Here is an 18,663-nt window from a genome sequence, read left to right as displayed (position 1 = left end):
ATGGAAAATCAATAAAGTGACTACCTTGACCAAAAGTAAGGTTTCTGAAAAGAATAAAATAAAAACATTAAACGTGAAAAAATAAAAAAAACTGTAAAATTGATAAAAAATATTATTAAATATTAATATTATAAATTTATAATAAAATTTAATTTAAATTTATATTGTTTATCAATATATGTGTTAAATAATTTTTCAAATAGTAAATGTATCATTATTATATTTTTATTAGATAAATCAAAATAAATTTAATAATATCATATGCAATTTTATCTACCCTAAAACTCATGTCCTTTATTGTAATCTATATATCTAAAATTAATTTTAATTAAAATCATTTAAACATCTTTAATTTTATCAAAATTAATTTTAGAAAATATCATCCAAACACTATCATGTTATAATGTAATCAATTATAATTAAAACTATTATGTTAATCAATTTTTTTATAATCAATTATATTCAATTAAAATTCAAACACACTTTAAATATATAATAAACTAATGAGTATATTTGAAATATTAAACACTGATAAAAAAAAAAACAGAGAGCAAACACGCATAAACATGAATTATTAGTTTTTTTTTTTTTTTGGACATTAGATCCCCATCCCTCCTTTTTTTTTTTTTTTTTTTTTTTGGCTGTGTAAAAGGCTCAACCGTTTTTATCATCATTTTGGGACCCGAAAAGACCGAACCTTTTCTGCTAGCTTCAATTTCGAGAGTGTGAAGCAGAGACTAGAAATACGAAAAAATCACAGGTATGCGTCAAAATTCTATTGTTCACACCTTGTTTAGAAGACTAGGATCGATGAATAAGAAGATTCAATTCAACAGTTTCCTTTTCTTTTTTTCAATTTTTGCCCAATTTGCAGTCGTGGTTTAAGGCTAATTGGCTAGTTCGAAATTCTATATATTATATTATGTCATACTATTACTAGCATTGCATGCAGTGCTGGATAACCAAACCCATTTTTTCCCTCTATTTCCGATCATCGTCATGCTTTTCATGGGATTCTGTGAAAATGCTTGCTTGTCACTTGCTTTTCTCATACATTTGTTCACCTTTACTCTTCTGGTTAGTGCCTTGGACCCCATGGCACCACCTGTGTTGATCCAAGAACCTGAAACAGTGAGCTCAAATAATGGCATGTTCACGCTGGGATTCTTCAGACCTCGGAATTCCACAAATCGCTACTTAGGAATTTGGTTTATGTCTGAATCCTCTGTTGTTTGGGTTGCTAACAAAAACGACCCACTAACAGATTCTTCTAGGAATATTCTCACAATGTCAGAGAATGGCAATCTTCTTGTTTTGAATGGGCAAAAACAAGTTGTTTGGTCAACAAATGTCTCAATGGCATCAAATTCTAATGCTCAACTCTTAGATTCTGGCAACCTTGTCCTCATTGATAGAACTACTGGAGCATTCTTGTGGCAGAGTTTCCAGCATCCTGATAATACATTATTGCCAGACATGAAACTGAGTACTAACAAAAAACAGGCAAGAAAATGCAACTTACATCATGGAAAAGTACATCTGATCCATCCTATGGAGGATTCTCTTGCAGCCTTGAACTTCATAATGTTACCGAAGTGTTTGTGTGGAAAGAAAATCATCCTTACTGGCGTAGTGGTCCCTGGAATGGCACGCACTTTCTTGGGGTGTCTCAGAGTTCATCTATGTCCCTAAATGAGCTTCAGATGAAAGGAGAGGGAGGGAGTTTCGACCTGTATTTTCATTACTCAGACAAGTCTACTTTGCTAACTCTTAAGTTAGGTCATAAAGGTAAACTAAAGAAACAACGTTGGAATTCCCAGAAAAATACATGGGAACGTGAATGGGTAAGTGAGAATTCCGACTGTGATATTTATGGCAAATGTGGCAGATTTGGGATCTGCAATTCTTTAAGCTCACCAATCTGCAGCTGCTTGAGAGGGTTTGAACCAAAGAACAAAGAAGAATGGCGAAGGCAGAACTGGACTAGTGGGTGCGTGAGAAGGGAAGCACTTCAGTGTGATGGAGACAAAAATAGTTCTCAAGATAGCAAACCAGATGGATTTTTGAAGCTGGAGAGGGTAAAACTACCAGATCATGCAGAAGTTTTTTCTTCTAACTTTGATCAGCATATTGCAGATTGCCAAACTCAATGCCTGAAGCATTGCTCTTGTATAGCTTATGCCTATGACAGAAGCCTTGGTTGTATGGTTTGGAATGTAGATTTACTTGATACACAGAACTTCCCAGTTGGTGGGTTTGATCTTTACATACGTTTGGTCTACTCAGAACTAGGTATCTCTCTTAGTTAAAGCTCTTTGAAACACTAACATACTTATTTTCTGTCCAACATTTATTTGACAACAAAATAGGATTTGAAAACAAAGCTTCAAATGTAATTTAAGCACTGTCTATTTCATCATATCATGTCATGTTAAATATCCATGTGAACAATGGTACTTCTTAGCCCGTGTGTGATTGATATTGTTAAATGCTAATTAGGTTCCTCAATTGAATTGTAACATGTGGTGTCATTTGTCTTTCAAGCAAACTTGGGGAACTTCATTTTGTTTTAAACCTCTTTTGATGATAATACACGCAGTAGTTTGAGCATATTGTCAGAAAATGAAGACTATTTGAATGCTCTTCTTTTCTATGATACAGATACAGGTAAGGCCAAGAGGAAAATGACAATATCTATTATAATATCAGCTCTGGTAGGAACCATTCTCATTATGGCCTGTGGATACTTCTTATGGAAAAAAAAGTCAAACCAAAAAGGTGATGTTCAGTTAATCAGTTTTATTGTAGGAGTTCATTCAAGGAATCAAATATTTTGTGTTTTACTGTTAAGCACTTGCAATAAATACAAGAAATATAGGAGTGCAGAGAGAGGGGAGGCAGGAGGGAAAAGTTATTGAGAACGTATTTTTATCTCAGCACTTTATAATAAATTTTTCAGGCCAGAAATTATTGTGAAATCAGTTAGATATATAGAATACAAAGATATTTTGAAATCTTAGAAAATCTTGTGCACATTTGATTTTTTGAATTTTGACACAGATTATATCAGAAAAGGAAATGGTTAATTCATGGCTCTGGTAACCCAGTATTAGAATAACAATATATGTTTCTCAATGAAATTAAAAGGAAAAATGTGTACAAAACAGGGGAAACGCAGATGCAGATGCAGATTTCAAACCTGAAGCAACTTCATAATCAAGACCTATCATTGTTTGATTTTAGAAAGTTGGCAACTGCAACAAACAACTTTGACTTAGCAAACAAACTTGGGCAGGGAGGTTTTGGTCCAGTTTATAAGGTGGTTTTCAATTTTTGTAAAGTTAGTCTTTTTTCAAGTGATAAGAAATTAGGTAAATATCATGTTTTTTTTTTGGTAGAAGGTAAATATCATTTTATTTCAGGGAAAGTTTGAAGATGGACAAGAAATAGCAGTAAAAAGACTTTCAAGATCATCTGGGCAGGGTATTGAAGAATTTATCAACGAAGTGGAGTTAATTTCAAAGCTTCAGCACCGAAACCTTGTTAGACTTCTTGGTTGTTGCATCGAAGGAGATGAAGAGATATTAGTTTATGAATACATGCCAAACAAAAGTTTGGATGCATATATTTTTGGTTAGTGTATATTCCTCTGCATATTTTAGTGAATTGGATGTTCTTGTGCTTTACATGAGAGGAATTGAGGAAAAAGGGGAAACTTTATAGTGTTAATGAATATATAAAGAAACACGTGTTTGCCATACAACTCTTAACTTACCTGACGTAATACTTGGCTGACATTTTTAGCAATGCTTCCCATGTTTCTTAGTACACGCATGCTTTCGTATTTTCTTGATGTTGCATGTTTGATGGAGGGTATGAACATTTTATATGGTTTGTTTTATAGAGTAATAGTTAAGCTCCAGGCAACTAAGTCACAATTGCAAGTAGGAAAATACCACAACCATTTACTTGCAGTTGTTGAAAGTGATGAAGAATCTTTTTTTTTTTTTTTTTGGGGGGGGGGGGGAACTTGTTTGCCTTATTTCATCATTTTCCTCCCTAAAATAATCTTTTTACAGATCCACTGCAACAAAAATCTGTAGATTGGGGAAGACGCTTCAACATAATTGAAGGAATAGCTAGAGGATTACTCTATCTTCATAGAGATTCAAGATTGAGAATTATACATAGAGATTTGAAGGCCAGTAACATATTATTGGATGAAGGGATGAATCCAAAAATATCAGATTTTGGGATGGCTAAACTTTTTGGAGGTGGTCAAGATCAAGCAAATACAGAAAGAATTGTTGGAACCTAGTAAGTCTTTTTCAAAGATAATAGTATCAATAGCATACAGAGAGCTGAACAATTTATTGTTTAAATGCAGTGGATACATTTCTCCAGAATATGCAACTGAAGGACTCTATTCAGAGAAATCTGATGTCTTTAGTTTTGGTGTTTTGCTGCTAGAGATTATTAGCGGAAGAAAAAATACTAGCTTTTATGAGGATGCAGAATCTTTCACACTTTTAGGCTTTGTAAGTCTCCAATTTGTACATTTCTTTCTTGCAAAAGCTCTTAATTTCCTTTTTCTTGATGAATACAATGATGTTTGACTGCTAACATTTTTGTTGTTGATTTTTCCAGGCGTGGAAATTATGGATCAATGCCAATGTTATACCTCTGATAGATCCACAAATATATGATCCAAGCTTTCACGATGATATATTGAGATGCACACATATTGGTCTTCTATGTGTGCAAGAACTTGCAAAAAATAGGCCCATTATGGCCTCGGTAGTGTCAATGCTTCAAAGTGAGCTTATAGATATTCCTCCCCCAAGCCAACCTGCATTCATCCTCAGGCAAACTATGTCTCCTGCAACAGAGCAAACTCCAAGCAATAATGAATTAAGTTCCATCAATGAAGTAACTATCTCAAATTTTGCTGGCAGATAAAATATATTATTCAAAATATGTTATTCCTTTTTCTTGTACTTGTATATGGTTCATCTTGCCAGTGAACCTAACAGGGGGACTTAACAGGGGGATTCACTGCAAATACTAGCTTGACTCATTATTGCCACGATAATTGTCTACTTGCTTGAGCTTGAGTGTATCACTTCTGTATATAGGTCTATATTTTCAAATTGTGAAAATCTTACATTGTGAGAGAAGTGAGCCTAGGGTGAGTTGAGTTAAAACCGAGGCTTGTATATAAATTCTAGGTTATCTTGAGAAAACCTTGAAGTTGTTGGTGAGCTTATAAATCTCTGGTATAAGTTGATACTGAGCTTGGAAACCAACCATTATAATTGTTTTGATGGTGAAGAAAATCCCTTGAGCTCAAGACGACTTGACGTGGGTCAAAGAGAGTTGAATTGATATAATTGTTTTATGAGCTTTATTTTTGGGTCTCTTCTCTATATATTTATTGTCTGCTCCTATCTATTCAACTTTTAGCTATTTGATTTTTTTTGTTCGAAGTCTTTAAATATTAATTTGTTATAGTTATAGAATTTCACTCTGCATTGTTTATTGTTATATTATTGTATAGTTAATTTTTGGGAACACGTTTGTAGAATCAATTGTATTTAAATTGTATAATTGCAGAAGCAACTATTCACCCCTCTCTTAGATGTATTTTTCAATGCATACATTCCGTGTAGCTTTTGGTGTGAATAGGTGTACAGGTGACGTGTATGAATATGGGTCTTGTATAGTGAAGGTGATGTGTGTGTGTGTGTGTGCAAGTGTAAACATATAGGGGTGTTTTAAAAATTCTAACGCTATTAAATCTAAATGCTAAATAGGAGGTTTTTTAGTTTGATTTGTATGTGATTTTAGGCAATGGTCTGTATATAAGTACGACTGACCACATACATATAGTTTATAATTCCAAAGGAAACGAAGGATTCTGTGACCCATGAAATTATCCTTGCAAATTATTCTATGATTGTAATGCTTTTGATATTTGGAAACATGAGGAGTTATTTTAAAAAGAAAAGATGCATCAAATGACAGTGGCTAACGGTTATATGTTGAAGGGAGAATTGCACCTATTATCCCTATAATAGAAAAAATCTTAAAACTTAATATATTTTGAATTGCTTATGCTGGCTGAAGTCCCAAATACAAAGATGTTTCTTTGTGAGAAGGCACTTTTGCTCCAAATGTACAAGTTTTTTTGATTTATGTACAACATAATATCCATAAAGATCATGACAAGGTTTATACATGAATAACATGATGTACATTTATTATTTATACTCAATGTGGTTAAATTAAACAATAAATGTATGTGCAACATAATTTTCATAAAGAACATGACAAGATTTATGCATGAATAATATAATGTAAGTTTATTAAATGTAGTTCGTGTGATTAAATTGAACAATAATATATAAGTTTTTTATGTATATATATAGTATCTTCACAAAGAATATGATAAGGTCTATATGTGAATAACACAATGTTAGTTTATTATATATAATCAGGGCAATCTTTTTTTTTTTCATGGAAAAACATATTTGTATTTGGAGCCTTTGGACATGCAAAAACAATTATATTGGGTCTTAGGTGTGATTTCTTCCATTATAGGGCCTTTAGGTGTCATTGTCCCTTGAAGTAAAAAAAGTAAATCCTTTATCCTTCAACAAATTTGTATACGAAGAGCCCGTGGATGACAATATGCTTCAAGGTAAATTATCCTAATTTATCTCATGGCAAGAGATAGTAATTTGTGTTGCTGGAGTATCGTTACTTATATGTTGCTTATCGTAAAGTCATAATGACCAAAATGCCCTGACAGCTTAAATATGATCACATTGCTTTGAGTTAGAATTTCTTCCAGGATGCTCAAATTAAATAGTCTTACCTATTATGGTTCATTCAATTATGCTTCATTTATTTCAAAATAGTGCTTAATAAAAATGTAAAGATTACTTACTATTCACAATATTATTTTAATTAGAATTTTAGGTTAAATATCATTTTGATCTTGAACTATAGATCCAGGGACGATTTGAACCTAGATTTAAAAAAAAAAATACATTCTAAACTTTAAACAATTAAAGTTAAAGCAATTTGACCCCTACCATTAACTTTAAACAAATGTCTATTAAATTTATTTAAAAAAAAATTACACTTTAAGCCCCAACTTGATAAAAATTTGTTGAAAGTTAACGGTAGGGGTCTAATTGCCTCAATTTTAATTATTTAGGGTTAATAATGTACTTTTTTAAAAGTTTAGAGTTTAAATTGCCCTTGAATCTATAATTCAGGGTCAAAATTGCATATTAACCCTTTTGTAGTTTAAAAAATGCACTCTAATCAATAATAATTCAACAGTAACAGAAAAAAGTGTAGTTTACATATTATATCAATTTTTAAAAAGATTTTGAAGGAATATGTAAGTTTCTTGGTTTCAGTTGATCAATAAAGGTGAAAATTTATAAAACAAAACTAAATGCCTTTATGATAAATAAAGAGACAGAGAAAAAATATATGAAGAGAAATCTATTTTAGATTTTTTTTTCCAACAAAGAATGATAATGTTTTTTTATTGATATTATTATGAGATTCCATTATGCTAAAGAACAAATAGAAAAAAATATGAAAGTGCGCTTAAATGAAAGATTATGTTACGCTCCTGTTTCTATCATTGATTGCTTATCAAAACTCCATTCAATAAGAACAAAAATAGTCAACTTGATATTGTCTCATTTATACTCACTATAATCTCCACCAAAAACTTCTTTACTCATTATTACAATTTACAACATTCTTTTATATAGTTTCATCATCATTATCATCATTATTATTTACATTTTTTTAATTCCTTCTTCTCATATCTTAGGAAGTTTGTAATATTATTAAAGGTTAATATGCAATTTAGACTCTGAACTATAGATCCAAAGGCAATTTAAACTTTTAAAAAGGTACATTTTGAATACTAAATAAATATTTGTCAAATTGGAGCTTAAAATGCAATTTTCTCCAAATAAATTTGACGGACATCTGTTGAAAGTTAATAGTAGAGATCAAATTACTCCAACTTTAATTGTTCAGAGTTTAAAATGTACTTTTTTAAAGTTTAGTGTTTAAATTGTCCCTGATCTTATAGTTCAATGTTCAAATTGATATTTAACCCTAAAATTTTTAATTGATTAATGTTAATCTACTAATATTCCAATGTACGCTTCTTCAATGTATGCAACTTGTTTGCTGTTTTGCGCAGCTGTAAATTGCCAAATTGGCGGCTGTAGCTTCAGTTGAGAAAGTTGTGGTGATATACTTAATAAAACAGAGATAGAAAATTGTCCCAAGAAAAAAAAAAAAAGAAAAACAAAACAGTGATAGAAAAGCATTGCCATTTTTAGAATTGCATGTCGCAGCTCTAACACCAAATTCTGATTTGGAATTTCCATCAATGACTGAGGAAGCTTGGTCCGTTTGGATTCGAAAGTTTAAAAAGAAAGGTAAAAAATTGTTATCGAAACAGTCACTTTATCAGCCATAGCTTCGTGCGGAACTGCGAATGGTGCGAAATAGCAGGGATTGTCCCCGACTCGTTCTAGAAAGAGCATCCCACCCCTTCTTTATATATAAATTTTTTTCAATCGAATGTACATATATTTTTAATCTTTTAATTTCATATAATATTTTATTTTAACTTTTTAATTTTATAAATTATCTTTTTATTCTTTTAACTCTAACATTATTAGTTTTATTTTAAAAATTTTTTACATTAAATTTTTAAATATTGATAAAACACTATCAAATATTAACATATTAAGTTTATTTTTTTAAAAATAATAATAATTGACACAAAAAGTAATCAATTAAAAGTATCAATGTTAGAGTTAAAAGACTAAAAAGATATTTTATAAAATTAAAATATTAAATTAAAATTTTATATAAAATTAGATGACTAAAAGTATACTTTGACTAAAATTTATTATTTAGTTGACATTGCATAATTTCACAAAAGTTTTTTAATTTTTCATTACTAATGTCACAATTAATATTATGATTGTGGTAGGTAAAGCACAAAAGTAACATTTATTTTATTTTTTAATATAAGGGTAAAATTATCTAATTATTCAAATATATCATGAGTCCCCTCATATTTAGGAACAAAATAAGTTTTTATAAAATACCTTATATATAAGGATAGGGAAAATATAATGCATGCTAACGACTCACACCTCAATAGAAAAGCCATCAGGAAATGCATAATCATTACTTGACCATATAGAACTTTACCTTATGTTTGGATGAGAAGAAAAGTTGATAGGAAATAAAATAGAAAGAAAAAAAAAAGTGAAAAGAAAAATATTATCAATTCTTATATTTGGATGGACGAAAGAAAATAGGAAGGAAAAAGCATGACCAAATATCACAATGACTATAATATCCTTATATCAAAATATATATGTTTAATGTAATTATAAGCATAAAAATATATTAAAAGTAAAGATTATATTAAAAATTAGCATCATCAAAATAATTTGAAATCAAATTAGTTGGTAGAAATTACTTTCATGTTATTATATTTTAAAACCAAACAATTTAGTAAAATTTTTTTTTATTTACAAAATTAAAAAGTGGATTTTTTTAATTAAATAAAATAAAAGATAAATAAATTCCAATTCAGCTCTTGGCTTATTAGTAAGAGCATTTTTCTTTTACATATAGTCATGAGTTTCATAGCGAGCATATGGAATTAGAACATAAACAATAAATTATACACATAATATAATAAAAATATGAAAGGCACATATTTATAAAAATATGATATGCACAGTGCTGAGACAAAGCAATGTGAGATCATTAATTTTAAGCCAAAGACTTTTACAATTATAAAAATTATGTGAATCAGCATTAAATTATATTTATAATAATTATTGTCATTTATTATGGTGTAGCAAATATAAAGTGAATCAAAGTGTTGAAGTCCTGAGATAAAAAAAAGAAGGTAGAAGATGATGAAGCAAAGGTTTATGTGCAAAGAAGCAAAATGGTAAATGTGGAATAAATATTTTCCTTCCAAATCTCTCCATTTGTAGAGAGAGAACTTGGAGAGAAAATATGATAGGTCTCACTCCCAATTTACTTCTCTACTTTTCTTTCCTTTCACTTTTTTTTTCTCATCCAAACAGGAAAAAAATTATTTTTTCTCCTATTTTTTTTCCTATATTTTCTCTCTATCTAAACAAAGCATTAGTAAAAAAATCAGAAAACACATAAAAAGAGTTAGTAAAGGTACGTAACCGGCACTTAGTGCATTATCCTAATGGCAAAGTGATCCCCTCGTATAGTTGACGTGGTGGGTTCAACACTTCAACCCTCCATAGAACTAGTTTAGTTTGCTTACTTTTTTTTTTTTTTTAAAAAAAGAGGTACATAGCCGATGAATTCGGATCATTATGGCACTACTCATTCCATAATGGCCATTAGAGAGCATTATCATGTTTTGGCAACGCCGACCTCTAGCAAAAAGCCCACTGAAACCCACAGCACCTCCTATCTCTTGTTTATTAATAACATATCACATTACCAATGTCTACTGGCTCAAAAGGGGTCTGAATTTTCTTAATTTTCAGCTCTTCGGTTCGATTCTTAGGATGATGGAAATGGAAAAAAATATGCTTGGAGCCCCACAGTCCTTGAATTTAGATTAATCAAAGTTGTTGGGTTCAAATGCCGAATTGTTATTAAAAAAAAAAGACATCACATTGATCAATAGGCATAAAAAGGTCACAGCTTAAATATGATATCTTGAGTTCAAGTATATGTGAACATAGAAAATGTTTTCAAAAGAGCTACATTTAATTTGGTTTGATAATACTTGAATTTGATCTAATTAGATAATCATATAAAAAAATATCATTGAAATTGCTAACAAAACGTCGTATTCAAATACAAACTGCACCTCCATCTTCTCTCCATGGAAAACATGAAGTCGACGAAATTTATGCAAAGTAATTAAGGATCCATGCATCTTTTTACATAAAATGATTTATAAAAAGAACTATTAAATTTTTTTAAAAGGTGATTTATTTATAAGATGGAAGGGAGAAACTTGCATTCGTCTTGTAGTAGGTGAGGTTTGTTGAATTCAACGGCTAATGACAAAAGTTAGTGATCCTTTTTCACAGGAAAACAGCGTTAACGTTACAAATATGCACAGCAGAAATAACTACTCTACCCGTACCACAATATAAATTTTATTTTAAAAATTTTGTTTATCTAAAATATAAGACATTATTTAAAATGTATATATATATATATATATATTAATTACACTCTTATTTTATTAAATAATTAATGAGAATGTTTGAATAAATTAAATATTATATTTATTACATGTAAATGATTGGAAAGATGTAAAAAAAATTAAAATTAAAATTTTATCTAATTTTTTATAAGTATAAATTAGTTAACAATAATTTATATTATATTTCAAAGGGGTGTATAATACCATACTTTTATTGGAATATCTTAGACCTTTTAAAGAAAAAATTTAAAAACAATTTAGAGGATAAGGACGCAAGTGATAGGCTTAGTTGTTAATGTACGACCATCTATAGATTTGGTTATGCATTTATCTGTCTCCATAAACTAGAGAAAGATTTAAGTTTTGCTTAATTTCTATTTTCAAAAATATTTTATTTTTTAAATAAAAAATAAAAAAATTGTTTGGTAAGTGTTTTGAATTTAAATATTTTTAAAATGATATCCTTTTTTAAAAATAATAAATGAAAACATCTTAAAGATTTTTTATTTTTTTTTAATTTTTAAAATACACTATATTATTTGATTATCATAAATTACTAGCTATGTTTGATTATTATTATAGTCCATCATTACTAACTATCAATGAGAACCAATATTCACCTTTCTTTCAATATTAATTTTTTTCAACTTAACATGTTGAAAAAATTTCCATTTTTTTATTTTAAAAAATTGTTTACTAACTATTTTTTAAAAACGAAAAAGGGAGAATAAAACAAAGAAAAAATAACAATTAAGGACCTTTTAAGAACATTAATTCCAATTAAGGATTATAACATTTTAAAATCTTAATTAAATCATGTGATAAAAAAATTATAGTTTGTGAGGTGAGATTTACTAACGTCACATTCATTAACATCATTTGAGGATTCACTAACCTAATTTAAGAAAATTGTTAACATATATTGTGAAAATATAAAACCCCACTTGAAAATTGATTATTTAACAAAAAGTGTCACTTAAAAATTCACTAACCATACTTAAAAAAATTTATAATGTATATTGTGAAAACATGAAACTCCACTTAGGAATTAGTTGTTTAACAAAAAATGTCACTTGAAAATTCACTAACCAGATTTGAAAAAAAAATTCTAACGTATATTGTGAAAAATGAAACTCTCCTTGAGAATCGATTGTTTAACAAAAAGCGACTTGTCCAAATTGAATTTATTTCAAACAATCGATTTCTAAGTAGGGATTCATGTTTTCATAATATATATTAAAAATTTTTTTAAATCAGGTTTGTGAATTCTCAAATGACGCTTTGTGTTAAACAGTCAATTTTCAAGTGAGGTTTTATATTTTCACAATATATGTTAAAAATTTTTTCAAGTCGGGTTTTCATGTGGCATTAGTAAATCTCACCTCACAAACTATATTTTTTTATCTCAATTAAGGACCATGGTGTCCTTAACTGAGATTTGAAAATATTATGATTCTTTATTGAGATTATTATTTTTAGAGGGTTCTTGATTGTCATTTTGCCTAAAACAAACAAGAGCTTATGTTTTGAATTTTTAACCAAACACGAGGCTTTTAGTTCAGGCCAAAAAAAAAACAGAGAGAGAGAGACTCAAGGTAACGCGTGTTGAATTCGATGTCCAATAAAAAGTCAATGATCATTTTCAAAAAATAGTACAAACATAACAAATGTGCTCAGCAGATATAACTACATGTTGCCACACTTTCTCTCTGTGTCAGCAGACAAGATTATAGTAGATCTATACAAAGTGGATGCCATTTTGAAATAGGAATAGCTTATCTCAGTGACATAATTAAAAGGTTTCTCGGTTTGGCTGGGTATTATTGACATTTCATTCAAGGGTTCTCACAACTTATGTCCCCATTGACCAAGTTAACTCAAAAGGATTAGCCGTATGTATGGATTAACAAGTATGATGGCGTTCCAAGAGCTGAAAAGGAAGCTGATGTCTGATCCAGCACTTATCATTCCTAATCCTTACCTACCATATGTGGTTTATACAAATGCCTCATTGAAAGGCATAGGGTGTGTTCTCATGCAAGACGAGCAGGTTGTTGCTACACCTCGAGATAGTTAATACCACATAAAGAAAACTACCCAACTCATGATTTAGAGTTGGCATCGGTAGTCTTTGCCTTGAAAATTTAGTGACATTACTTATATGGTTTAATGTTTAAAGTGTTCAGTGATGACAATAGTTTAAAGTGTTTAATAGATCAAAAGAACTGAATATTAAGTAATGCAGGTGGATAGAATTTCCCAAAGACTACAATTTTGAAATCAAGTACCATCTGGGTAAAGCTAATATGGTAATTGATGCACTAAGCCAAAATACAATGCATGTCGCTTACATGACGATTTGGAGCACTACTTGTTAGAAACATTCCTGGATGTTCAAAGGAAAGCACTGCAGATGACATCATGCAATGCGCACTCTATAATAGTAACCAACAAGTTTTAGAAGGAATTGCGAGCTGCTCAGTTTAAGGATGAATATCTACTTGGAATCCATAAGAACATTGAAAGAGGAGAACCATAGAGTTCAGTTTCAATGATCACAAATATGTGACCTATCGAGATCAAATCTGTGTGCCAAGTGATGAGGAGATGAGGAAGGCAATCCTAGAGGAAGCATATTATGGCAAGAATACTATTCACTATAGTGTCACTAAGATATATTAGGATATGAAGCAAATGTAGTGGTGGCCAGGAATGAAGAAAGATGTGATAGAGTTTGTAGCTTAATGCTTGATGTGTCAAAAGGTAAAGATTAAGCACCAAAGACTAGGTGGTATGTTACAACTACTTGAGATTCCTGAGTGAAAATAAAATAGCATATTTATGGCTTTCATCATTGGCTTGCCTAGAACTTAGTCGGGTTATGACACAATGTGGGTGATTATGGATTGCTTAACTAAGTCAGTGCATTTCCTTGCAATAAAGATGACTTATTCACTGGAGAATTATACCGAGGTATATATGAATGAGATCATGAGACTTCATGGAGTGTCAAAGGATATTATCTCTAGCCATGATCCAAGATTCACCTTAAACTTTGAGTGCTCCTAAAGGTTAGATAATTTTTTGTAATTTTTTTATTAATTAATTTTAGAGTGTTCCGAAATGCAAGACCTTTAGGAGAGCTCATCTTTGAGCACTCTTAAAGGTCAGATATATTTTTTTTAATTTATTAAATTTAATTTTGGAGCGCTCAATGCAAGAGTGCTCCGCAATGGTATACCTTTAGGAGTGTTCTTCTTGTGAGTGCTCCTAAAGGATTTATGTAATTTTTTTATTTTTAATTATTTTAATTTTAGAGTGCTCATTCTTAGAGCACTCTTAAATGTTTAATATTTTTTAAAAAATTATTTTAGAAATTTAGGAGCGCTCTTGAATATGAGCGCTCCTAAATATCAACTTACTGGAGTGCTTATTAAAAAAAGTGCTTCGGTAGGTTTCGCCTTTGTTTTTGATACCACTTTTGTCCTAAGTGATCTGAAATATGTGCTCCTAAAGGTGTTTTTTATAGTAGTATATTCTCGCACACGAGCAATTTGTTTAGACTATTTGGTTACTGAATTTTCGACTTACCCCCTAGTTACATTTTTTAGGTGAAGACTCCAATAGGGGCAAAGGGAAGGATGGTGCTATCGAGCATTTAGGGATTTGTAGCTATATAATCCCTTTTCTATCTTTGGTTTTGTAATGAATTAATTATGCCTATGCCAACTTAGGATCATAAAGCCATTTTGTGGTCACTTGCATGAATACTCCTATAAATTATGGATATCTCGACCTGGGATGTTGAAATTATGATGTAATGTTTGTGAGAGTTCGAGATACTAGTGCAAGTGTTGTTTTGGTGCTGATTATGTGTTTGAATAGCCTTAATGCTATATATGGTGAATTATTGTACTTAATTTGAGTTATGTTGAATTTGGGGTTTGGATGGTCAAATTGTGTTTACAATGTTATTACTATGGTTCAAGTTTGCAATCAAGTTGTTTATGGTCCATTTGTGTTGGTTCAAATAGTTCTAGGGTTATTGACACTTGATATGTCAATTTGGACACTTTGATAGTTGTTTTGGAAGGAAAATGGACCATTTTATATCTAGGTGTCTAACTTTCAATTGTTTTAGTGTTTAGGTGTGAGACCAGTGCCAATAACTAGGGGACTCTAAGAGCTATGTATGGACATTTGAATCAAAACGAATGTCGAATGGCGAAATAAAGTGTTTCAAAAGTTAGACCCATAGTGCTATCATGAAGCCACTTGCTGTCATGACAACAAGGACACATTGTTGTGCAAGACATGTGTGCCATGGCGCACTACACAATGAAAGCCTTGGGCTCTCTGTGCCATCCGCCACATCGGATGGAGCACTTTTAGGGTAACTTAAACTGGCTCTTTGAAAAAAGTTTTCTTGGGATTCGGATTTCTTAATCTTTTTTCTAGCCCTTGAGTTATGATAACCATATATAAAAGATTTAATTAATCTTGGTTATCATACATATTTGTGTCTTGTGTTTTGTGTGTTTGCTAATATCAGGGAAGACATTACAAACATCACAAAAATGGAATTGGACACAACTCAAGACTTATCGGAACTTTCATTTTGATGAGCTTGGGCTCTACTTCTCATGCATATGGGAAGTCTAGAATCATAGTCTTATTGTCAGTCTAATTTTTGCATGGTTTAGAAATAGAACCAAGCAACATTCTATTGCTTTAATTTTCATGTGAATGAGCACATAGAAAGGGATGCCATCTTGGAAGCCTAGTTCTTGTGAGTAGATCATCTAGTTTTTCGCAAAAATGGGTTCAACAGCACAAGTGCATGCAAAGCCATTTCACTAAAACATGTGTGAACTAACTAGTTCTCACAAATATGGATAAGAACATTATAAAATGCTTTCTAGGATGCTTTCCAAGTTAAGATCAATGTGTGTGAGTAAAGACTTGTCCCTTCTAAGGTTTTCACCATTAAATACAAATACAAGCTCTCAGATAAGATTTTTAATATTTCAACTAAGAGAATCAATGAATAAACTTATACATCTATAACTTCTCTAGTTTTTGTTCCTTTGCTCACCTTGGATTGTTTTGTCATTATCTTGATTATATGATCTACAAATATAACAAAACTTTTTCTGAGGTTTGTAATCATCAGAATAAAGGTACATCAACCACATTCATCAAGTGGTAGACTAATAGGTAAGGTTTGTTGGATTCAATAATGTCTAAACAAAAGCCAACGATCGTTTTCACCAAAAACAGTGTTAACATTACAAACGTACACCGGAAAGAGAACTTATACATATTACGACACTTTCTTTGGAAATATCTTAGACCTTGTTTGGGGTAAAAAGCAATCCTGGAGGCAAGTATTCGTAAGGGATATGTTTCTTTGCTGATGAACGATCATCTATAGATTTTGTTACGCATTTATCTCTCTCCATCAACTAGAGAAGGATTTAAGGCTTGTTTAGTTTCTGTTTTCAATTTTTTTTTCAAAATAAAAAAGAAAAAATTGTTTGGTAAGCATTTTGGATTTAAATATTTTCAAAACTATGTTCGTTTTTTTAAATGGAAACATCTTAGAGTTTTAAATTTTTTTTTTAAAAGCTCATTATATTATTTGACTAGTATAAATTACTATTGGCTATGGTCAACTATATTATTATATGTCATCATTATTAACTATCAGTGACCACCAATGTTGATCATTTGTTTAACTCTTAAATTATTTTCAAATTGATATATTTAAACAAAATTTCATTTTGAAAAATAAATTTTAAAAACCAGTTTTTAAAAAACAGAAAATGAGTAACAAAACAAACAAGCTATTATTTCTTTGTTTTGAATTTATATCAAAATATGAGACTTTTCGTTTAATCTGCAGTTGATTTATAGACGAACATTTAATTTGCGGGAAAGCTGAACGGACTATACAGTGTAATATCTAGTAAAAGAGATTTCTAGTAGAGCTGGCAAAAAAAGCCAGCCCGGCCCTGTAGGGCCGGCCCTTGAAGGGCTCAGGCCTAAAAGGGTCAGCCCTTTTGTAACATCTCGAAATTTTAAGACTCGAATTTATAAAAATAAAATAAAATATTTATAATTAAATTAAAATTTAGAATAATTTGATAGAGGTCCAGAGTTTGAATTTTTCTAAGAAAAAGTTTAGTTTTATTTGATTTTTAACTATAGGAAAAATTACCAAAGTTGACCCGGGCTTTTGTGCAATAATAAAAAATATTGGGCCATTTCTTGTAATTTTTCCCAAAATTTTTGACCAGCATTTTAAAGAGCAAACAGATGCAGAAAATGCAGAAAATGAACAAGGGAAGGAAACGCACAAACGGGAGAGTGAGAGAGAGAGAGAGGAAGAAGAAAGGAGAAAGAGAGGGAGTTAGGCTTGGATCTAGGAGTCTTTACGACCGTTGCGAGCTCGGCTACACGATAAGTAAATTCCCTACTTCAATCCTCTTCTCTTTCTCTTGATTTTCTTCAATTTTTGGAAGAGGAGATTTTTGAATTTTGATCCCAAAGGCTTTATTCTTGTAAGCTTTTGTTTTTTTGGATCCTAGGGAGCATGTTTTGAGTTTCTATATAGTGATCTAATGTTTTGAGTGGATAATTGGATGAAAAGAGGTGTTTTGGACACAAAATAAATCCTAAGAAATTGGGTTTTTGCTCTTCAATGGTTTAAGCTTATTGATTTAGTTATAATTTTGCTATTTGAGCCCAATAAGATTTAAATTAAGGTTTGGTTTTCATTATAAGGGTTAATGGTGAAAGTTGGTGACACTAAGTGAAGGTTTTTAATTGATAAAAAATTATATAAATTGAAAATTAGCCTAGTGATGGCTAATAAATGGTTTTGGTGGTTAAGTGATACTATGTGAATGGTTGGTTTAATATATGGACCATTGGGATGGATTATGGCTCATAGACCCAAGTTGTGTGGTATGAGTTATAGTCTTCATTGATGCTATTTGTCATGATAAGTGATGTGGATCACTTATATGTTGTAGAAAATTGTTGGTGGAACTTATTGAGAAGTAAGGAACAAGTCGAGCCCTATTTTGTACAAGGGGAACCCTTTTGGTACCAAAGGGTTGAGGTAACAGGAGAATTTATATTTTTTATTACTTTGTTTTAGCTATTTTTGAATAAATATTACTAGTTATCATGCATTACATGTTTTAAAAGATTAAATGTGCTTTATAAGGGATTATGGGGTACTACTTTGATTATAGTGCAAATATATTTTTTAATTGTTTAATAACAATGTTTTTATGGAAATGAGATTTATAAATATTATACTACTTTAGAGTGTTGAATGGTCAATACTCAGGAAAGGTAGACAAGAGTAAAAG

General features: G+C 30.6%; 1 protein-coding gene across 1 annotated transcript; it reads left to right on the top strand.

Moving 5' to 3' along the window:
* Positions 1 to 681: 681 nt before the first annotated feature.
* On the top strand, positions 682 to 5,407 carry LOC129285516 (G-type lectin S-receptor-like serine/threonine-protein kinase At1g11330). The gene is given in 9 exon segments (XM_054921251.1): positions 682 to 760; positions 1,083 to 1,492; positions 1,495 to 2,292; positions 2,662 to 2,778; positions 3,168 to 3,319; positions 3,423 to 3,633; positions 4,080 to 4,317; positions 4,388 to 4,538; positions 4,648 to 5,407. Coding segments are annotated over 8 exon segments (2,376 nt in total). The 5' UTR covers positions 682 to 760; positions 1,083 to 1,095; the 3' UTR covers positions 4,960 to 5,407.
* Positions 5,408 to 18,663: the final 13,256 nt, after the last annotated feature.

Source organism: Prosopis cineraria, unplaced genomic scaffold (genome assembly GCF_029017545.1).
Source record: "Prosopis cineraria cultivar Desert tree isolate PC_DT_omini unplaced genomic scaffold, ASM2901754v1 PC11, whole genome shotgun sequence".
NCBI lineage: Eukaryota > Viridiplantae > Streptophyta > Magnoliopsida > Fabales > Fabaceae > Prosopis > Prosopis cineraria.
This window is presented reverse-complemented; position numbering and strand designations above follow the sequence as displayed.